The 18,813-nt window shown below is 37.7% G+C and overlaps 2 protein-coding genes across 2 annotated transcripts; one reads left to right on the plus strand and one right to left on the minus strand.

Annotated features, from left to right (window-relative positions):
* The first annotated feature begins 2,249 nt into the window (after positions 1-2,249).
* Positions 2,250-10,066, plus strand: UBP16 (ubiquitin-specific protease 16). The gene is made up of 11 exons (XM_086244201.1): positions 2,250-3,008; positions 4,377-5,817; positions 5,914-6,002; positions 6,394-6,479; positions 6,589-6,751; positions 6,865-6,985; positions 7,121-7,278; positions 7,925-8,009; positions 8,100-8,312; positions 9,130-9,191; positions 9,298-10,066. The coding sequence occupies exons 1-11, from the start codon at positions 2,719-2,721 to the stop codon at positions 10,019-10,021; spliced, it is 3,432 nt and encodes a 1,143-aa protein (XP_086100327.1). The 5' UTR covers positions 2,250-2,718; the 3' UTR covers positions 10,022-10,066.
* Positions 10,067-16,588: 6,522 nt separating this feature from the next.
* On the minus strand, positions 16,589-17,984 carry LOC147285227 (Putative AT-hook DNA-binding family protein). The gene has a single exon (XM_086244586.1). The coding sequence runs from the start codon at positions 17,651-17,653 to the stop codon at positions 16,661-16,663; it is 993 nt and encodes a 330-aa protein (XP_086100712.1). The 5' UTR covers positions 17,654-17,984; the 3' UTR covers positions 16,589-16,660.
* Between the last annotated feature and the right edge of the window lie 829 nt (positions 17,985-18,813).

Raw genomic sequence — 18,813 nt, forward strand, 5'->3', positions numbered from 1 at the left:
TTTAAATATGAAGTTGGTACTTGAATATATTCTTTACGGGTGAGAAAAATTTTGGATGTTTTAAAAAATCTTTTTTTCTACCATAATTATGAAATATGAATTATCCCCATCTAGTAAATTTTTTAGAATTTGTTACAAAATTTTAAGGGTATATTCATCCTTTTCTATCTTCCAAGGTGACAAAAGTGGGTTTTCAATTACAGGATATATACATTGTATAAATAAATAAATAGTGCTTACACGTTATTAATAGGAGTAATTGATTTTTAATGCATTATAATGTTTTATGGCAATTGAAGATTACATTATATTTTTTTAATCCAAAGGAGGGAGACCACGAAAATTAAACTTTTGCCATAAGCGTGAAGCTCTATTAAGTTATAATCTCTCACGAGATCGAAATATTAAGGAAATTTAAATATTAAATATATGTTATACACATGATATAATATAACAATAATGCTAGTTGTCCCACATTTTTTTTCCCACATTTGTATCCCACCTGATGTGTCATTATTTTATTGGATATGTATTTCTTTTTTCTTTTTTAGGTTTTATTTTTTAATTTGTAGTGTCCAATGTATGAATGCCATGTAAGATGGTATGAAATTGTGGTATAAAAATGTGGTAAGTGTAGCATTACTGATAATATAATTATGAGTCAAATGAGATAAGTATAATAAACAAAAATTAAATGAGATAATTAATTTTGATTTTTTTATTATTAATCATTGGCGTTTATGATTTGAATTCATAACTTTCTCTCCCTAAAAAAAAGAATATTAAATATTATCACTAGATTAAATGGTTATTGACATCAATTTTAATTTATTGAGCATAATCAAATAATTCATATTATTGATTCCTACTCTTAGATCCCAACCCGGCCTCAATTTGAATAAATAAAAGATAAAAATAATATGTGGGCATGATTAGTGCATAGTTGATCTTCTCAACTAACGTTGAACACCAAGAAAAGACATCCCATCATAAAGAAAAAATTGCAATTACACTACAAGAAAATGGGACATCGCACTCATTATAAATTTATAAGTCAATAATATGCTTCTTTTTTCAATGAGTTTATCATCTTGCGAGCTTTTTGCTTCTAGTTGCAGAGCTAATTCTCAAGACAAATTATGCATCTATCTTTGACCTAAACACACGGCCACTATTATTCTACAATTTTCATGGCCCAGGCTTAGTCCAATCCTACTCATCTTTGAAATAAAACAATTTGTCACACCATATTTATAATAACCGACCAAGAAGATATATAAATAAACTTATACCTAACATAATTAACTAATTTTTTTATAATTATGTTGCATTCTTACATGATTTGTGAAAAATAGAAATGTTTCTCAACACAATCAAAGGCTATATAGTAAATTGTTTAGAGCCTCTATTTTTCACATCCAATAGCCACTTAAATCAATTTTTTTTTTAATTGAGTAATATTATAGACAATTTAATATGTAAGTTGTCAAATTGTCAACAAGGATAATTAATTAGGTAAAATTACTTACCAACAAATGATTCTGAATTTTGATTAACAGTCCAAATTACATAATAGACTAATTGACAACATTTCTTAAAGGAGGTTATCATAAAAAACAATTCTTGAACGAAAAAACTTGTATTATATATTTATCTAAGAATACTTTTATTCATAATTAGACAGATAGATTAATGATAATTATTAATTGTTATGAATCAACCGTATGAACAATATATATAAGATTTTTTTTTTTTTATCAACGAACAACAAATATAATACCAATCAATGACTCATAATCCTAACCCCACTTTAGCAAATCCTTTTTATTAAAGCGTCTTTCAACTTATATACCTAGGAAGGCAATTACTTGTGGAATGTGGCAATGCAATTCCATGAACGGAATCTCACTCTATGCATGGCAAAATCCAAAATGGTGAGTAAACCATCGTGATCAAAAGTAAACCACCACCAACCAATCACCACCGTCCGATCCCTTCCTCCCCACTTTGCCCCACGTCCACACCACCCTCAAACTTTTCACACGCGACACCATGCAACTGTCCAAAAACCGGCTCCAAAACAGACGAAATCAACCGAACCGGCCGGTCCGGACCGAATATTTAGAGTGAAGAATTCACGCTTCTCGATGCTACTGGGTACGAAAATTCCTTACCCCCGACCATCAATTTTCTCAAATAAATATATTTTCTAATATTTTTTATTCATATTTCATTCAACGAATTTTAATTTGATCTTAATATTTTTACTTTCCCGAATCTCTCTCCCTCTCTCTCTCTCTCTCCTCTCTCTCTTTCTCCCTCCGTTCTTACAAGCCCTAAAAATCTGAAACGATTTCCACATTTATTGTCCGAATCCACGAAATCACCAAAATACAAAAAAGACGAGAAAAAACCGTCACAAAAAAGCTCACAAGCCACACACACACTCTCTTTCTCTTTCCAAGCAACCAAGCACATTCCTCATTTCGTCACCTAAATTCTCAATTTTTACTCGCTCTTCGATTTCACATCGCCACCGTTCGTTTCTCAATGTCCTAAATTGGACGGCTCTGATCGGCCGATCGGTTCCGGAGGGGGGGGTTCAATCACCACCACCACCGCCACAGGCGTCGCCGCCGTAGCCTCTAAATCTATGACCGTTAGGAGCCTTGGGTTTGGGGCTCTGTTTGGATGCGTGTTTTATTGCGTGGAGGATAAATGCATGTTGCCGTGGATCTAGGGTTTCGGAGCCTGGTTCTGGTGGCCTGCGTCCTGCTGCCGGTGATCGGCTTCTTCGTGGCTCGTCGCAAATGGCGCCTCGCTGCGGCCAGAGCGGAGGAGATCAAGAGGCTCGTGGTCTTGGCCTCGGAGGAAGCTGCTAGAGCTGAGCTCGAGGCCTCGGCTGGGTACGGCGTCGTTTCGGTAGCTGAGAATAACAGTCATTATTGCGCTGTTTGTTACTGCCCCACCACTACTCGCTGTGCTCGCTGCAAAGCGGTTCGGTACTGGTATGTGCTCTAAGCCTCTAATAATAATTTTTTATGTTTTATAATGACTGTGATTTTTTGAGTTTTTCAAGTTTGTGCTATTTGGGGTTTGTAATTCTGTGATTTGCGTGATGATTTCTGTTTATTACAACGCGCGTTGGGTCTAATCTGAATTTTGGAAAATTTTGTTGTTTTTTATTTTTCCGGGATGAGGTTAATAGGTGGAATTGATGGGATTTTTCCTTTCCCCGAATATAATTATGTTGATGGTTTTTTGTTATTAATTCTTTATTTAAATTCGTTGATAAAGCTAAAAAATTTGAGGAAAGCTGTTTAGAATTTACCCCAGATAGGGAGAAGGAATTTGTTTTTTTGTTTTTTTAAATTCTGTTGATGTGTTATGCGAAGTTTCTGTCCTTAAAAAAAAAAAGGTGAAGTGAAAGGGCTTTTAGTAACTAAGATGTTGTTACAACTGATTAAATTACGAGAAAGGTAATAATGATTAACAACCATTAGTGGCTATCTTTTTCTTTCTGATAGAAAAAAGATATCCTTTTTCTTTTTCTTCTGCTTCAGCTATTCTATTTTTTTGGAAGGCAGGTTCTCTAATTCAAGAAATACCATATTACATACACAACTGAGCTTTTGTTGCTTGCCAAAACAGAAAAAAGACAAACTTCTGTTAGTGTCATTTTTAGTATGCTGGAATTTCAGACTGTCAATCAAAGCCTAATAATGGAGAGATTGTGTTGAAACTTATTCACATGTTATGACAATGAAAACTCTGGAGAGAAGTTAAGGCTTCAACAAAGAATTGGACCTTAGATAATGCTCAATGATGAAAAAATATCATTGTAGCCAACCCCTATTAATTTGAATAAAAACTTTGTGCATTCATAGTCGAAATTAATAGTTATGCTAACTTTATTTTCTAGTTAAGCTATAAATTTATGCACAATGCCATGGTTCCCAATGTTGAAAATGTTAAAGATATTGTATTGCTAGTATCATGCAACAATCATCTCATTTGTTCAGGTGGAGATCGTAACAGTTTTAGTGCTTGATATTCCTTGTTTCTACACTCAACTAATGTGATGGAAATGTAAATTTGGACCCCAAAGTTTAGTGAAATTAGAACTACAGGAACTGCAGGTCCTAAACCCTAAACTAGTGAGGCTAAAAGTGTAGTTTAACCTAATAATAATATTAACATGTTGCCTATCGGTTAAACTGCAGTTTCTTCAGCCTCACAGACCACTCTTTATGTGTTCTGCTCTTCTCTCTCTCTCTCCCTCTCCACCTTTCTCTCCCTCCCCCTCTCTTGAGCTTCTAATTTGTATATTATTATATTTCACAATATGAGTTTGACTTAAGAATTAAATGTTTCAGTTCTGGGAAGTGTCAAATTGTTCACTGGAGACAAGGTCACAAGGACGAATGCCATCCTCCTAGCATAATTCATCAGACTATTGACGGGGGAAGTGATGCTGGCCAGAATGTGATCAAGAAAGACCTTGAAATTAATACTAACAAGTTTGAAAGCAGGGAGTCATTTGAAAGATTCTCTGAGGAACCTGCATTGCCTAATCCTGGTTGCCGTCCTGAAGTTCAATGTGGAAGGGATGATGATAGTGAAGATGAATTTCTTTCCCATAGTAAAGGAACAAAATCTACTTCTGAATCATCAGCTACCTCTTTCTCTGGATCATCTACTACTTCTACCAGCAGTAGTGAATCTTCAGATGATGTTTCTGTTTTTGAGAGTGTTAGTTCATTTGAACCTGACAGATCAGATGGTTATCTATCTGCTAATGACACTATTGACATGCTACAGACTTCATCTAATGCTGACAAAATCGATTCATCCAAGCCATTATCGCCAAAGTTTGCTAGCTTGGTTGATTCTGTTGATGGATTTACTAAATTAAGCAAGTTAAATCAGGTTAAACCTAGTTGTAATGTTGGAGAGGATGAGCGTAAATCAAATTATTTTTCAGGTTTGAACAATAGTTGTATGACTGAGGGTCCAGTTACTGAGTCTTGTATATCATCTTCTGGTTTCTGGGGGAGAACTCTAGACTCTGTTGGATCAAGGGGTGATGCTCAGGTGTCCAGTTCCAGTGAAGCCAGTAATAGCAAGATATCTGATTTTGGATCTTCTTTACATTTTTCATTCAACTTGTCTGAAAGTACTACTCCTCCCCTGCATACACTAGGCTCTGAGTCAAGCAGCACTATTTTAAACGATGCTCTTCCAGATTCTTTGGGGCGAGCCGATTCATCAGAGAAGATTGGTGGAGATGCTCCAGAGGTCAGGAGCTCCCCATCCCTGAACTGTGAAGGGTCGAATAATAAATATAGCAGTGATTCACATGCCTTCAAGTCCAGAGAAATTAAATCTACTTCATCATCCTCTTCTTTTGTTCATAAATCTCTTAGCACTGAAAGAGTTTCAAACAGTACAGATGCTTTGAATTCTAGTAGAGTGCTACCCACAAGCTCAGAAAAGTCCAATCATATTGTTGATAACTGCGGCAGAACTTCAAAGCTTTTGAAGTCCAGGGAAGCTGGATGTCCATCATCCTGTGTTTCTGATGCTCGTCTTGCATCTAATGTCGGAGGATCTTCAGTTCCAAGTGTAAAATCTGGAAAAGTTGATTGTGTTGAGGCTAGTGATGCTGTTTCTTCTCAGGTTATGAATTCTTCAAATGATAGGAATGGCTTGAAAACCTCTGTATTTAAAGCTTTTGATCAGTTTAGAGGATCTAAAATATCAAAGCACTACCCTTTGAGAGCTGGGAGTGATAATGCAGGAAAATATAGTGATAAGGTTTTACTTTTCATCCTTTTATGATCCATGCGTCTTTTAACATTTAAACTGGCTTGCAGGAAAATTTTAGTTGATTTTTATTTTTTGTTTCTGCAGGAACTCTTTCCATATGAATTATTTGTCAAGCTTTTCAATTGGAACAAGGTGGAATTGCACCCTTCTGGCCTTATAAATTGTGGTAACAGGTAAAAGTGAATGGTGCCTGTTTATGGGGACATGTTTGAAAAATTTAATAAGTGCATAGAACTGAGTAGTTATGTGTAGGGGTCTGGTAGTGTCCTTTTAGTTGGTGGCCTGTCAAAAGAGGAGTTGCAGCTGGCTTGAAGTATTACCTTTCACCCGAATTAATATAATAAATATATGCATCACATAATGCTATTCATCCTGATTGATCTTTGATGCGTTTTATAATATCTAGCCCAGTTTATTAAGGTTTATCCGTTGTGTTCATTCTTGAGCAGGATATAAAGTGCATTCATGTAGATCCAAAGTTGGTTTTTTTCTCTTGTTGTGGATTGCCTTTTTTGTGAGGAGTTTTGTCATTCTGTTTTTAACATACTCTTACATAATCTGCAGCTGCTATGCCAATGCGGTGCTCCAGTGCTTGGCATTTACTCCACCTCTGACTGCTTACTTGCTTCAAGGACTCCATTCTAGAGCTTGTATGTTTTCGAGCATGCTCTCCATATGGATTCAGATTGAGTTCTTATCTAGTATGGTCAGTACCTCTTGTATTGTGTAAGTTCATTGATGAGTCTTAATATGTGTCAGGTGTAAAGAAGGAATGGTGTTTCATGTGCGAGTTTGAAAGTCTAGTTATGAAGGCAAAAGAAGGGAAATCTCCTCTGTCTCCTATTGGAATACTTTCCCAGTTAAGAAATCTTGGAAGTCAACTTGGTAATGGGAGAGAAGAAGATGCACATGAATTTTTAAGGTGTGCTTGCTTTCTACACTCTGGAGCCTACATACTGTTATATGCATTAGTCACACTAGTACTATTCCATCTTCGTGAAAAACTTTTATTGACCTAATGAGTTATATTGACAGGTATGCTATTGACACGATGCAATCTGTTTGCCTTATGGAAGCTGGGGTTAATGCCTCGCGTTCTTTGAAAGATGAAACAACTTTAATAGGCCTTACATTTGGAGGCTACCTTCGATCAAAGGTAATGTATAGTAAATGGCCTACCAGGGATTTATGTATTTATAAATTTCATACAACCAATGAAATTTCTGCTTTCTTGTCTGAGTTTGGATGACGTTTAATGGAACATACAAATTTGCTTTTTCATGGCATGCAGATTAAATGCACAAAGTGCCAAGGCAAGTCTGAGCGGCAAGAAAAAATGATGGATCTTACTGTTGAGATTGAAGGTGATATAGGAACCCTGGAAGATGCTCTTCGGAAATTTACTGGTACCGAGACCTTGGATGGCGAGAACAAATACCAATGTAGCAGGTTAGTTGTCTTTGTTTCATAGAACTTTTGAGAGCATCTATTTGTTCCTGTTGCATAGTAGGGTAGAACCGTAGAAACACCATTTCTCTTTCAACTAATAGTTCCTTGCTATTATGTTTTTGTTAACTGTATGTTAAATAAATTTTCTGAAATGTTCTACTTTTATTAGATTATAACTGGTAAACCCTTTTGGAAATGCATTGGATAATTAGAAAATTCAAGTTTTGATGAGATGTTATGGGCAATGTTCTTTTACACCTTGAGTTGGAACAGTTTGTCCTATAAATGAAATTTGAATCCTACTAGACTCTCTTTCTATGTGCCAGGATGCTTGTTTGACATTTTCTCTTTAGTCTCTGAAAACTATGATAAAAAAATGTTGTTACATTTTTAGTATAGCGGCATAATAGATCATGCAATGATGATCATTATTGGTAAGCATAAAAGAATTTCTCTCCTGCACGTGCACTTTACTGAATCACAATGTTTTCCTTGATTGATTTTGAATAATCTGCTTCTGAATGGTTGGTTATTGATCTGCCCTCAAAGTTTGAATAATGATTACTAGCTATTCTGAATCTTCTTTGTTGTTTGGAATCATTGGCTTTATGATGCACTAACTTTGTTAGTGTTTTACATCAATCAGATGCAAATCTTATGAGAAAGCCAAAAAGAAGTTGACGATACTGGAAGCTCCGAATATCCTTACTATTGCACTGAAGCGTTTCCAGGTGATTGAGTTATTCAAGGATGGTGTTCTAGTCTAGGGTATTTGTAAATTTTTGTACTCTTTTATTTAACGTGTGTTTCTCTTTGAGCAGTCGGGCAAGTTTGGGAAGATCAATAAGCCCATTCGGTTTCCTGAGATCCTGGATTTGGCGCCTTTTATGAGCAGTACAAGTGATAAATCGCCTGTATACAGGCTTTATGGGGTGGTTGTTCACTTAGATATCATGAATGCTGCATTTTCTGGTCATTATGTGTGCTATGTTAAGAATTTACAGAACAAGTGGTTCAAGATTGATGACAGCACGGTATGTTCTTAAAAAGGCTGGTATTTTTAAATGTGGACTGCTACTTCTGCTCTTTCATTTTTGTTATTTAGATTTTGGTTTTTGCTATCTACTGTAGGTCATGGGTTATCTGAGTTATACAGGGTTTCTCTTACCTAGCTCTATTACCTGTACTTATAGGTCCCATTTGGGTGGAATGATACAAAAGAAAGGATTTAGATTTCAAAATAAGGTTAAATTAGTTAAGAAAACGAACCAATAAAACATTAGATAGGATGCATTTGAAATAACTATATACGATATGTTTGAAGTGGATTTGAAATAACTATTTACAAAAAATCATTTGAAATTCATGTGTTTTTCTAACTCAAATCTTGGTATCTATAGATCAAGCAAAATTTAACTTTGTAATATTAACTAAATTCCTAGATTTAAAAGTACTTCTCCCAAATGGTTATGCTTGTTAACTGTAAGTAGGGCAAGTTCCTGTGTTTAATTTTGGGAAGTTTCAGCCTTAATTGTATTGGTAGGAAGAATTTGGTCCTATATGATTACAGGGATTTGTATTGGCTGTGTTTTTCAGTGATGAATTTTTGTTTTACCTCCAGTTGGTATGATAGGAGTTTTATAAAACTGCTCTCTAGGGAAATGGATTTGAGATGGACATGCATGAAGACTTTAGTGGTGTTTTAGATTTGGTAGTCATTGATGCATAATTAGCTTAGCATCTGTCTCCTTTTATTTGCTTATTTTATTTATTTAATGGATAACCAGAATAGTGTAGTAATTTCATATTCCAGTGCTTTTAACCGATAATGTCTTGGCTATGGTTGGGCAGGTAACAGCTGTGGAAATTGAAAAGGTCTTGACGAAAGGGGCGTACATGCTTCTTTATGCAAGGTGATGGATCTCTGGATCTTTTTTTGTTTGTTTCTTTTTCCCATATCTTTTTTTTTTGTTTCTGTAATCTCTTATTGTTGGGGCTTTTGACTAAATTACCCTGCAGGTGCTTGCCGAGGGCCCCAAGATTGATAAGGAACAGAATAATATCTCCTGATTTCAAACATAGAGCCATTCCTTCCTGGATCAGTGGAAAGACTGCCAATTTGAAGTCAAAATCTTTCTCCACACATTCAAGTGTTAACCAATTCCTCGCCAGTTCAAATCTTCCAGAGGATTCAACCATTCCGCTGCAAAGGATTTTAGAAGAGGACTCGTCGAGCGACAACTCTTCCCTTGTCAGCAGCAACTCTGACGAAGGTTCTTGTAGTACCGATAGCACTCGTGATTCTACCAGCACCGATGACTTGTCCGATTATATATTTGGTGATTCAGGACGTGGTTGGAATAGCCCTTGGAGAAACTGTTCTGATTCTGACACTTCTTCCTCGTCCTCTTCCTCACCCCTGAGTTCAAAGCATTCACCCCTCTCTGATTCGAACCGGTATGCTTCAGGTTCCCCTGAAACCACTAGGACTCAAACTGATCGTGCTGCTCCAGCTACAGAGGGTGGTGGTCTTTGGGATGGACAACCTATTGGGAGTAGCAGGTCAGTAGATTTGGATGGCGAAGTGACTGTTCCTTTTTTGCATTCTGACACCACTAAACAGTGTAGAAAGTTAGCAAGTAGTAGTAGAAATAGAGAAACTGACTCGGAAAGATTAGGACCCGGCTCTTTAAGGGATGTACAATTTAGAAATTCAACTACGGAAAGAACGGTAGACATTTGATTATAACATATTGTATTAGAAAAGGGGTAAAATATTAACAAGAAAAGGGGGTAAAATAAAGAGATTTTGGGGGGGGGGGGATTGTATGTAATGTACCCATTAGCTGGTTTTATTTAAAGAAATCGGCCATGGCCATTTTTCCATTTACCTAATGTTAAGAACACATCCATCTCAAATGCTACGCAGGAAATTTTGAATCTAGAACTTAAACTTTGGTGAGCAGTATTAGCACTCTTGTTTAGCTGTTGATGCTCAACATTGTTGAATGCGCGGAAATTATTAAATATTCAGCTTGGTGTGGTAGAAGCTAAACTGGGAGTGCTAATAGCTTTAGCCTTTATCTAAACTATTTTGTGGTGGGTCCCCAAAATTACAGAAGATGGCATCCATCCTTTTGAGTAAAACTTTTCATGAGAATAGAAAATAATGCTGCCAATTGTCTTTGTAAAGCAGAGCAATTGTGGCAAGGATTCTCAATGTCAATTATGGAAGGACATAACCTACAGACTTGGTCCAACCATCGCAAAACTACACATATACACAAAGGCCCACCACCATACAAGTACGTTAAGTAACCCATACCCCATACCCCATTTTGCCCATTCCCTGCTCCACATCATTTTCAACCATCACGGTCAAATCAAACAAATGACTCTCGCCACCGTACACGTGTACTTTGTCAATCATGCCTGCCGACCCATCCATGCCCTCCTCATACTGTCTTAATTTCTTAGTCTGGTCCAAGCCACGTTCTCAATTTCTGTCCGAATCAGAAATCGTTGTGTGCTAATAATAATATCACATACATTACATCTTCGCGAGTTAGCGTGTAGTATTAGGAACAAGGGTGGGCATTTCTAACGATAAAAACTGACTGAATCCAACCTTAGAGTCCAATTTGGTTTGATTTTTTTTATTACTTTATCTGTTCCGATTAAATAATCGAAGCGCGCCCAACCATAATCACGTTCATGCATCTAATTAAATATTAATTAGTTGAGAGTATTATTTTATATACTACAGATAAAGCATAATGAATGATGCATGCATATATCCAAATTTGAAGGGAGGGGCAAGCATGCCTGAATACATTTGGCTTTTCCCACGGAAACTGAAAGTCATGCAAAAAGTCAGAGAGACACACAAACACACACTCACTGTGTGCAGCGGCAGCGCGCACCAAACACCAAACACCAACACCAACCCCATCCCCAGCGTAGAATTGGAATGAGAATCCCTTGTGCTGCGGAGATGTCCAACAAAGCACCAACATGCATCATCTGCACTACTAATAGTCTAATAGACTAATATACTATCCTCCTCCTCATCACTCTTCTTTTCGGCTGAAAGAGATTGCTGTCGATCTCTCTATTACAAAAAATAATTCAATCGTTTTGTGTTTACACAAGGAATCATTCTATTACATCTCTATATGCATCTGACAATGACATGCATGATATGTATCACCATACATCACATTGACTACTCGTCATGCTATATTTTCTATATTCAGATTTGAAACTCACCTATCTTTAATATTTCTGTTACAGGAAAATTCATCTAATTAAACTAGACGAAGACAACTAACTTATTAATATAATGGAAACAAAATTAAGTAGAATTATTAAGTTTGGATTTTTTTTACAAGGATAAAGTTTGTGAAATGAAATTCATCAGACTTGTACTGTCATATAATCTAAGTATGAGATTGTATTTTCTTTAACTATTACAAGTGTCTATATACCTGTATTTATACCTACTGTTTGTGGATAAACTCACACCGATCCAACAGCCAACCATGGCTGGACACGTAGCCGGTCAGACCCAACTTCAGTGTTTGACTTCTCAGTGGTCAAACTTTGACCTCCACATCATCACAGCTCGGCACCTCCTCTGCCAGCTCAGATCGGATCGCCACGCCGAGTCCTCCGTGCCCGATCCGACCCGAACCGATGATCTTCCAAAGGATTGAGTGTTCATCTTTCTACGGCCGTCTCGGTTCGGCGCGGAAGGAACCTCCTTTCGAGTGCTGGCGTCAACCAGTTATGACTCGGAAGGACCCTTATCTACTGGATCGGTTCGGTTAGGAAGCTCATGTCCGATCCGATCACGCATGGGCTTCATGTATACACATAAGAAACATGTGTTCGGGTCGGCTCGGCTTCCCGCCGCCATTCCAAGGAAGATCACGTTGGGATGAACCGCCACACTTACATGCACCTGACAAAGGTCTCCTGACAAATGAGACAACCCAGCCCACATTCATAACTACTGAGGCAGTTCAACTGAATCTTCCATACTTGCATTCAATGCAGCATTGAATGCAAAGGAGGTGGGTAGCTGTGCATGCGACTGTTCACGACCGAACGCGTGGATCTTTCTCAACCAGCCAACCACATGCAAGTAACTTACTCATCACAATCTCCTTTGCCTATATATACCAACTTATATATGCAAAATGAAGGATCTAGCTATCAACCTCTCACCAGACAAACACTTACACAAAGCTTTCATTCACCCAAGAGCATACTCAACTTGCTGGGAATAAGCCCAGAACATTTGCCTTGTTCTTCCTATTCTCCCAAGTTCATCCTTTGTTCTTCATCACTGACTTCATCATCGGAGCGTGTTTGGCTGGTACCACACCGGTCCATCTCCTTTGATCTTGTTTCTCTTACAGGAAGATCTCACGTCATCATCCAGCAAGACTTCGGATCAGCCAAGTCACCATCTCTAAGTTGTTGCATCTCTTTTACGAAAATTTGCATTAATTAATACCTACATAAGAATACCGAGACAGTTTAGCATTTTAATAAAGCACGTACGTACTATGTTCTAAACTATTTGGTTGGAAATTTAAAAGTCGATAGGGTACATGTCATTTGCTTGTTCAAAGCTTTAATATGCACACCGCTTCTTAGATGAATGTCCACGCCCGCTACTTGAATCTCTTCTCACATTTCAAATCACGTTTTATTTTAAATAAAAATGCATCCAAAATTTGAGAATAAACTCTATAGTTCCATTCTATAAATATCTTTGAATTAAGGAGATTCTTTGCAAATACTAACATAAGTTTTGCTAATTAATTTTTTTTTTTTTAAATGCAGGATCTTTAAGTATGAGGTCCAAATAACTGCTAAAAATGTTCAGAGACTAAATTAAAATTTTAATAAAATTTCAGGAACCATATGTGTAATTTTCATTTCTCCTTAATTCATTTGAAGACAAGAGACGATGACAATAGATTTGCTTTTGTTTGTGGTCCAATTAAGCATGCCAAATGGTAGAGTAATGACAATACTTGAGGAAATATATACATGCTTGTCACTTGGCCATATGCACAATAAGTTAGTGTGGGCATATGTGTCCTTATTTGAATTCTTATTTGAAGGCTTGCAGCCATATATCCATGCATCCATTCAAAGACATATTAAGTCCACTATCATTGCTCATATCCAAGAAAAACTAGCCTTGATTAATTCGTCTTGTCCCATTGTAGCTGGTATTTGACCCATATGCCTAGGCAAATTGAATTAAGAACTAGCTATTTACGACTTGAACACCCACGTGTGCATGCACTTAAAACTTTCAGAGTTAAAAAGAGAGAAAATATTTTTTATTCAATTTAATTATTCTCTTAAGAGATTATTAAATTGTTGGGTTGAATGAGGACTGGACTTCTATTTTATCTATATATATATATTTTATTGGCTTTTACGAATTAACAACAATTTAATTCATTCTTCTAGATTCTTCTGCTCCTTTAGAAAGGGAACTTGTACGTCATTAATTTGGTTGGAATCAACTTACAACTAAACAATCTAAAAAACTGTGTTCTCCAATAAATATCTATATATTCGTGTCTGCAGTATTTGTAGTTTCATATGGGATTGAAATTAGTAATTAATTTTACAATATCGTGAAAACTAATGCAATTTTTTATTGTGGATTGGTGTCCTTCCGCAGGTACTTTTTCATGCATCACTAACATAAAGGATTTCATTGATGTACACTAAAAATATTTAAGGATTTAATAAGAATAATGTTATATGTATATATATTGGTTAATCATATATATTATTTATCACTTGTGAAAATAAAATAAGATTTATTGGCACAAGTGAATTTTGTTAGACAACTACTATATATACCTAAAAAATTTAAGCGGTTAGAGAATAGACCCGCAATACTTATAATAAAACTTGCTAATATCTTCCATCATGTGCAATATAATCTCATTATTTACTTTAAAATATAGATATTAGAGGTTCCAAACTCAACACTTCTTGTAAAGAAAACTCTAATACTATGTTATGCTACTATTAGATCATAAACACTTAAAAAATAGTCAACAATTAATGTGCATAACAATTTGTAGGTGGGTTAGCACTTAGCACTGCAGAAATTAAAATATGAAAATATACATGAATCAACTTTGGGGCCAAGAGTCCATAGGTGGCTCAACAACGATCCACAATGATTAAGAAGATTAATCAAATTAATAAGTGTGACAGAAACTTGGTGCTACATATGATGATTAGCAGAACAAAGACAGTTTGAAATTAAGACGAAAAAAGAAGAGTCAAGAAAAGAGGCGCCTGGTTTTGACTTATTCACAACTCCTATTGGCTATTGTTATTATTGTCAAACATTCTTCTACTGTCTACATGATAAGCTGCCTATAATATATTATATATGTTTATGTTTATATATATAAATATATAATGCAACATGGAAAAAGAAAAGGAGAAAAAAAAAAGGTTGAGCATGAGTTTCCTTTGGACATGGCTAGTTAGAAATATTAGAATATATTATTGTCAGGCATGTGTCTAGATAAGGTGGGATTGTATAATTGTCTACGTAATAATTCCAACTCAGTTTTAAAATATTTAAAAAACCAAAAAAGTTGGGGTCTGTACAAAATAGTCATTTGAAAGATCTAGTTGCTTCTAGAGTAGACAATCGTCGATGATGATCTGTGTTGTGACTTGTGACTAATGTGACTAAATCAGGAAATAATCACGATGCATGTAAGTGATTGAAGTTTCTGGCTAGGGTAATAGGGTTAGGTGATAATCTAACATTGATTTTAACCACTAGGTGTTGACAATGATGCACTTCAATTTTCATTTTCCATTTTCGTCACTAATCATCATGATATGAAAATTCAAAATCAACCATACATGGTTTTTATACAAGTTTTCATATAACATCTACTTAGTAGACTACTGTGTTGAACTTCCAATTATTAAAGATCTCAAAATTTTATATTTTTTATATATACTTTCAATTATGTCAGGTTAGGCCAAATAATATACATAAAAAGTCGAGAGCTCCATAAAATTGACATTGTGTGTGATCCCATTGAAATTCCATGCACCATGCAGCAACCTAGTTAATTAACTAAACTAAAAGTCCAAAAGTCCCCAGACAGCTGCAAGTACAAAATCCCAACTTTGTTTCAAAACATACATATATAATAAAACACAGCATGGACCATATAATCCACCATGCACCCACGTTTATAAGTATTAGCCAAGTACTTCCTCAATGCAAATTCAGTGTTTTCAAGGAGTGCTGAAGATTGCAGAAGCACCACTCATGAATCAAAATTCAAAGCATGAAATAATATATAGCTAAGAGACACCTTTGCTTTCATATTCATTATGTTTGCTTTTTTCCCATCAAAGAAAGTATGGAGGGCAAAGTGAGATAGAGACAAACCAAAGTACAGACATTATCAGAAAGAAAGAAAAGCAAATATGGAGAAGAAATAGAGGGGAGGATTCTCTGATAGACTGATAGAGAGAGAGAGATAGACCCATTTAAGTGCCCATTGGATAAAGGCAAAGCAATATCAACTCTCTCAATCTCTCTCTGATCTGAAAAGGAACCGACTGAACTGGCAAGCAGAACCCCAGCCACGTTTTACTATTGTCATACACTTTATCCAAATCCAGAAGTTAATAAAAGCCCCCCCAAGAAAGAAAAGGATCAATTCAACCGAATCAGACATGCCATTATCTTGAGCCAGTGGTGCTGCTGCAGCATCGACAGTACTAGCCAGCAGGCTGTACTGACCAGCAGATATGCTCTTCCCCAAACTTCAAAGCAAATCCCAAACCCAACCCAATACTCCAAATACCCCATTAAAACACAACCACAATTCCAATACCAAAACAAAAGCAGCTTTGGCTTTGGCTTTGGCTTTGGCTTGCCTTTCATTTCCACCTTTTGACACCACCCGAGAGCCAACCCAATCAGGCCAACCCATTAAAGACTCTGCACCACAGAAAACTCACACCCAGTGAGTCATCTTTTCACAGTGACATCAAAACTCAGACCACATTTAATTTACGAACTGCACCCACTCTACCACATTCAAATTTTGATCAAACGCTAATTAATCATTATAAAAGAAGTTCAGGAACAGTAGTAACCCATATGAAATTCACAGTAAGTACCCATAAAATTTGTTTTGATCAAATGCTAACATCATCATCTAAACTAATTGGCATTAAAAAAAAAAAACTTGACAAAGAAATTTAAAAACACTCAGCAAGATGAAATAAAAATAGCTTCTAAATTCACAGTAAGTAGCCATAAAAATAAAAAAAGGCAGCTGAAAATTGAAATTCAGTAAGGTGGAGGCTGTGGTTGTCTTGGAGTTGGAGCCCAGATAACATCAGTAGGCAAGTGGCAACTGTTGTACATGGACATCCCACACGACTGAGACTGCGGCGGCGCGTGAGCCCCACTCTCCCCACCCCCAGAAAGCGGCGGAGAGTGGACATCCCCAGAGCGCGTATCGCCCAGTCTCCCTAGCTCGTCCTCCGCGGGCAGCCTGTGGTAACTCGGGTTGTTGAAGGACGCGCCGACGATGTACACGGTCCCAGCCGCCATGAGGGCCCCGGCGACGAGCCCGCCGACGATCTGGCCCTGTGGGCCGGCCAGCGAGATGGTGAAGCCGTTGGGGACGGCGGGGGAAGACGGCATCGTTTGGGGGAGAAAGGTGGCGGAGACGGAGAGGATGTCGAAGCGGCCGTGGAAAGTGACGGTGGCGCCGGGGGTGGTGGAGGGCTGGCGGAGAGTGACGTTGGCGACGGCGCCGGAGCCTGTGAGGATGCAGAGGCCCATGTTTTTGCGGCAGCAGAAGCGGGAGATGGTCTCGACGACGTCGTTTCCTGCGGGGACTTCGAGAATGTAGGGGCTCATGGCGGGCTCGGAGGACTCGCGGGTTATGATGACGGGGGGCTTGGGCTTGTTCTTGGACCCGGGTGGGCGGCCTCTGGGCCTGCGGACGACTTCAATGGTGGCTCCATCGCCGCCAGATGGGTTGTTGGGCTCAGTAGTGGGTTTGGGCCTTTGTTGGGCTGAAAGGGTGGTGGTGGCGGTGGCGGTGCCGCTGCTGGTTTCTTCTTCTTCGGAGGCTTGTTGATGTTCGCATTCTCGCGGGGTCAGCTGGAAAGGGGTGGAGAAGAGGTGGTGGTGGTGTTGTTGTTGGTGGTGTTGGTTTTGTTGGTGTTGGTGTTGAATGTGAGGAGGGTGGTGTTGAAGTGGGTGTGGGTGAAGCTTTGAGAACATGTTTTGGGTTTCACTGCTCTTGTTGTCAACATATTCACCTTTCATCTTTGTTTATCCTTTCTTTTTTTTGGGGTTTTGCTTCTAGAGCTAAAACTAGGTGTGTGATTGGTGGGTATTTTATATCAATGAATAAAAAAAGAGGAGGACGGAGGAGGATTGGGGTTATGGGTGTATGAGGTTTGCTAAGAGTGGGGAGGGAGATAGAGAGAGTTTGAGGAAGAGAAGTGTAGGATGGTGTTTGGATTTCTTTATAATAAAATGGGATCAGGATGGATGCTATGTATGCAGACTGTAGAGAGAGAGAGATGGGAGGTGGGTGAGCTTGGAAACCAAGTAAAGACTAATGGCGCCGCTGGTTGGAGGTAAAGTAGGGTCCACACATCACACATGAGAGAGAGAGAGAGAGCGCTAGCAGTCATTGAGGAAAATCAAATCAGAAAATGGGTATTGGTTAGCTCAACACCCTTGTTGCACTGCACCGCCTTCTTTTCTTCAAAGTTAGAGAGAGAGAGAGAGAGAGAGTTTCCCGACCGAGTGGATTGAAAAGGACTCATTGATGGTCTTGTTTTGGGCAATGGGGAATGCCCTTTAATTTCTCTCTCTAGCTATCATTAGCATTAGGCCATTTGCTACTTCCTACTTGCTCTCCTGTTTGTGACCTGTCCCATACCAACCTCTCTACCCTCTAGCCTGCCTTCGACTGTGATACATTTTAAATCTCTATAACTCACTTGCTTTGACTAAAAGATTTCTCTCTTTAATTTCATCTACTTAAATTGGGGATTTAAAGGGATCACATGTTTTAAGCCTTCAATTGATCAAGGGGGTTTCAAACCCCATTATCATTTTGCTTAAATATCACATTTGGGGTTGGGATTCGGATTTGTCATTTTGCCCATGTCACAAAGATTGTTATACTTTTGTCCAACTTTAAACCAATGCAAATGGAATAGGCTAAACAACAAATGAAAGTGGACCATAGTGCATCATGATTAATGGACAAATCACACTCCCTTCTGTGCTCTGCCCTTCTTCTACACCCAATGGCCATGGGTTGTCCTTACGTGGAATAACCGAATCAGGAAGCTCTTAACCATGTACACGTAAATCCATTTCCTACAAAGGTAATCCTAATTCCTACCCTATTTTGGTATCTAAATTAGTTGTCTTAAAAGTTTTTAAATATTTTCTTAATAACTAGTACG

This window comes from Dryas octopetala, chromosome 5 (assembly GCF_963921425.1).
Source record: "Dryas octopetala chromosome 5, drDryOcto1.1, whole genome shotgun sequence".
In the NCBI taxonomy this organism is placed as follows: Eukaryota; Viridiplantae; Streptophyta; class Magnoliopsida; order Rosales; family Rosaceae; genus Dryas; species Dryas octopetala.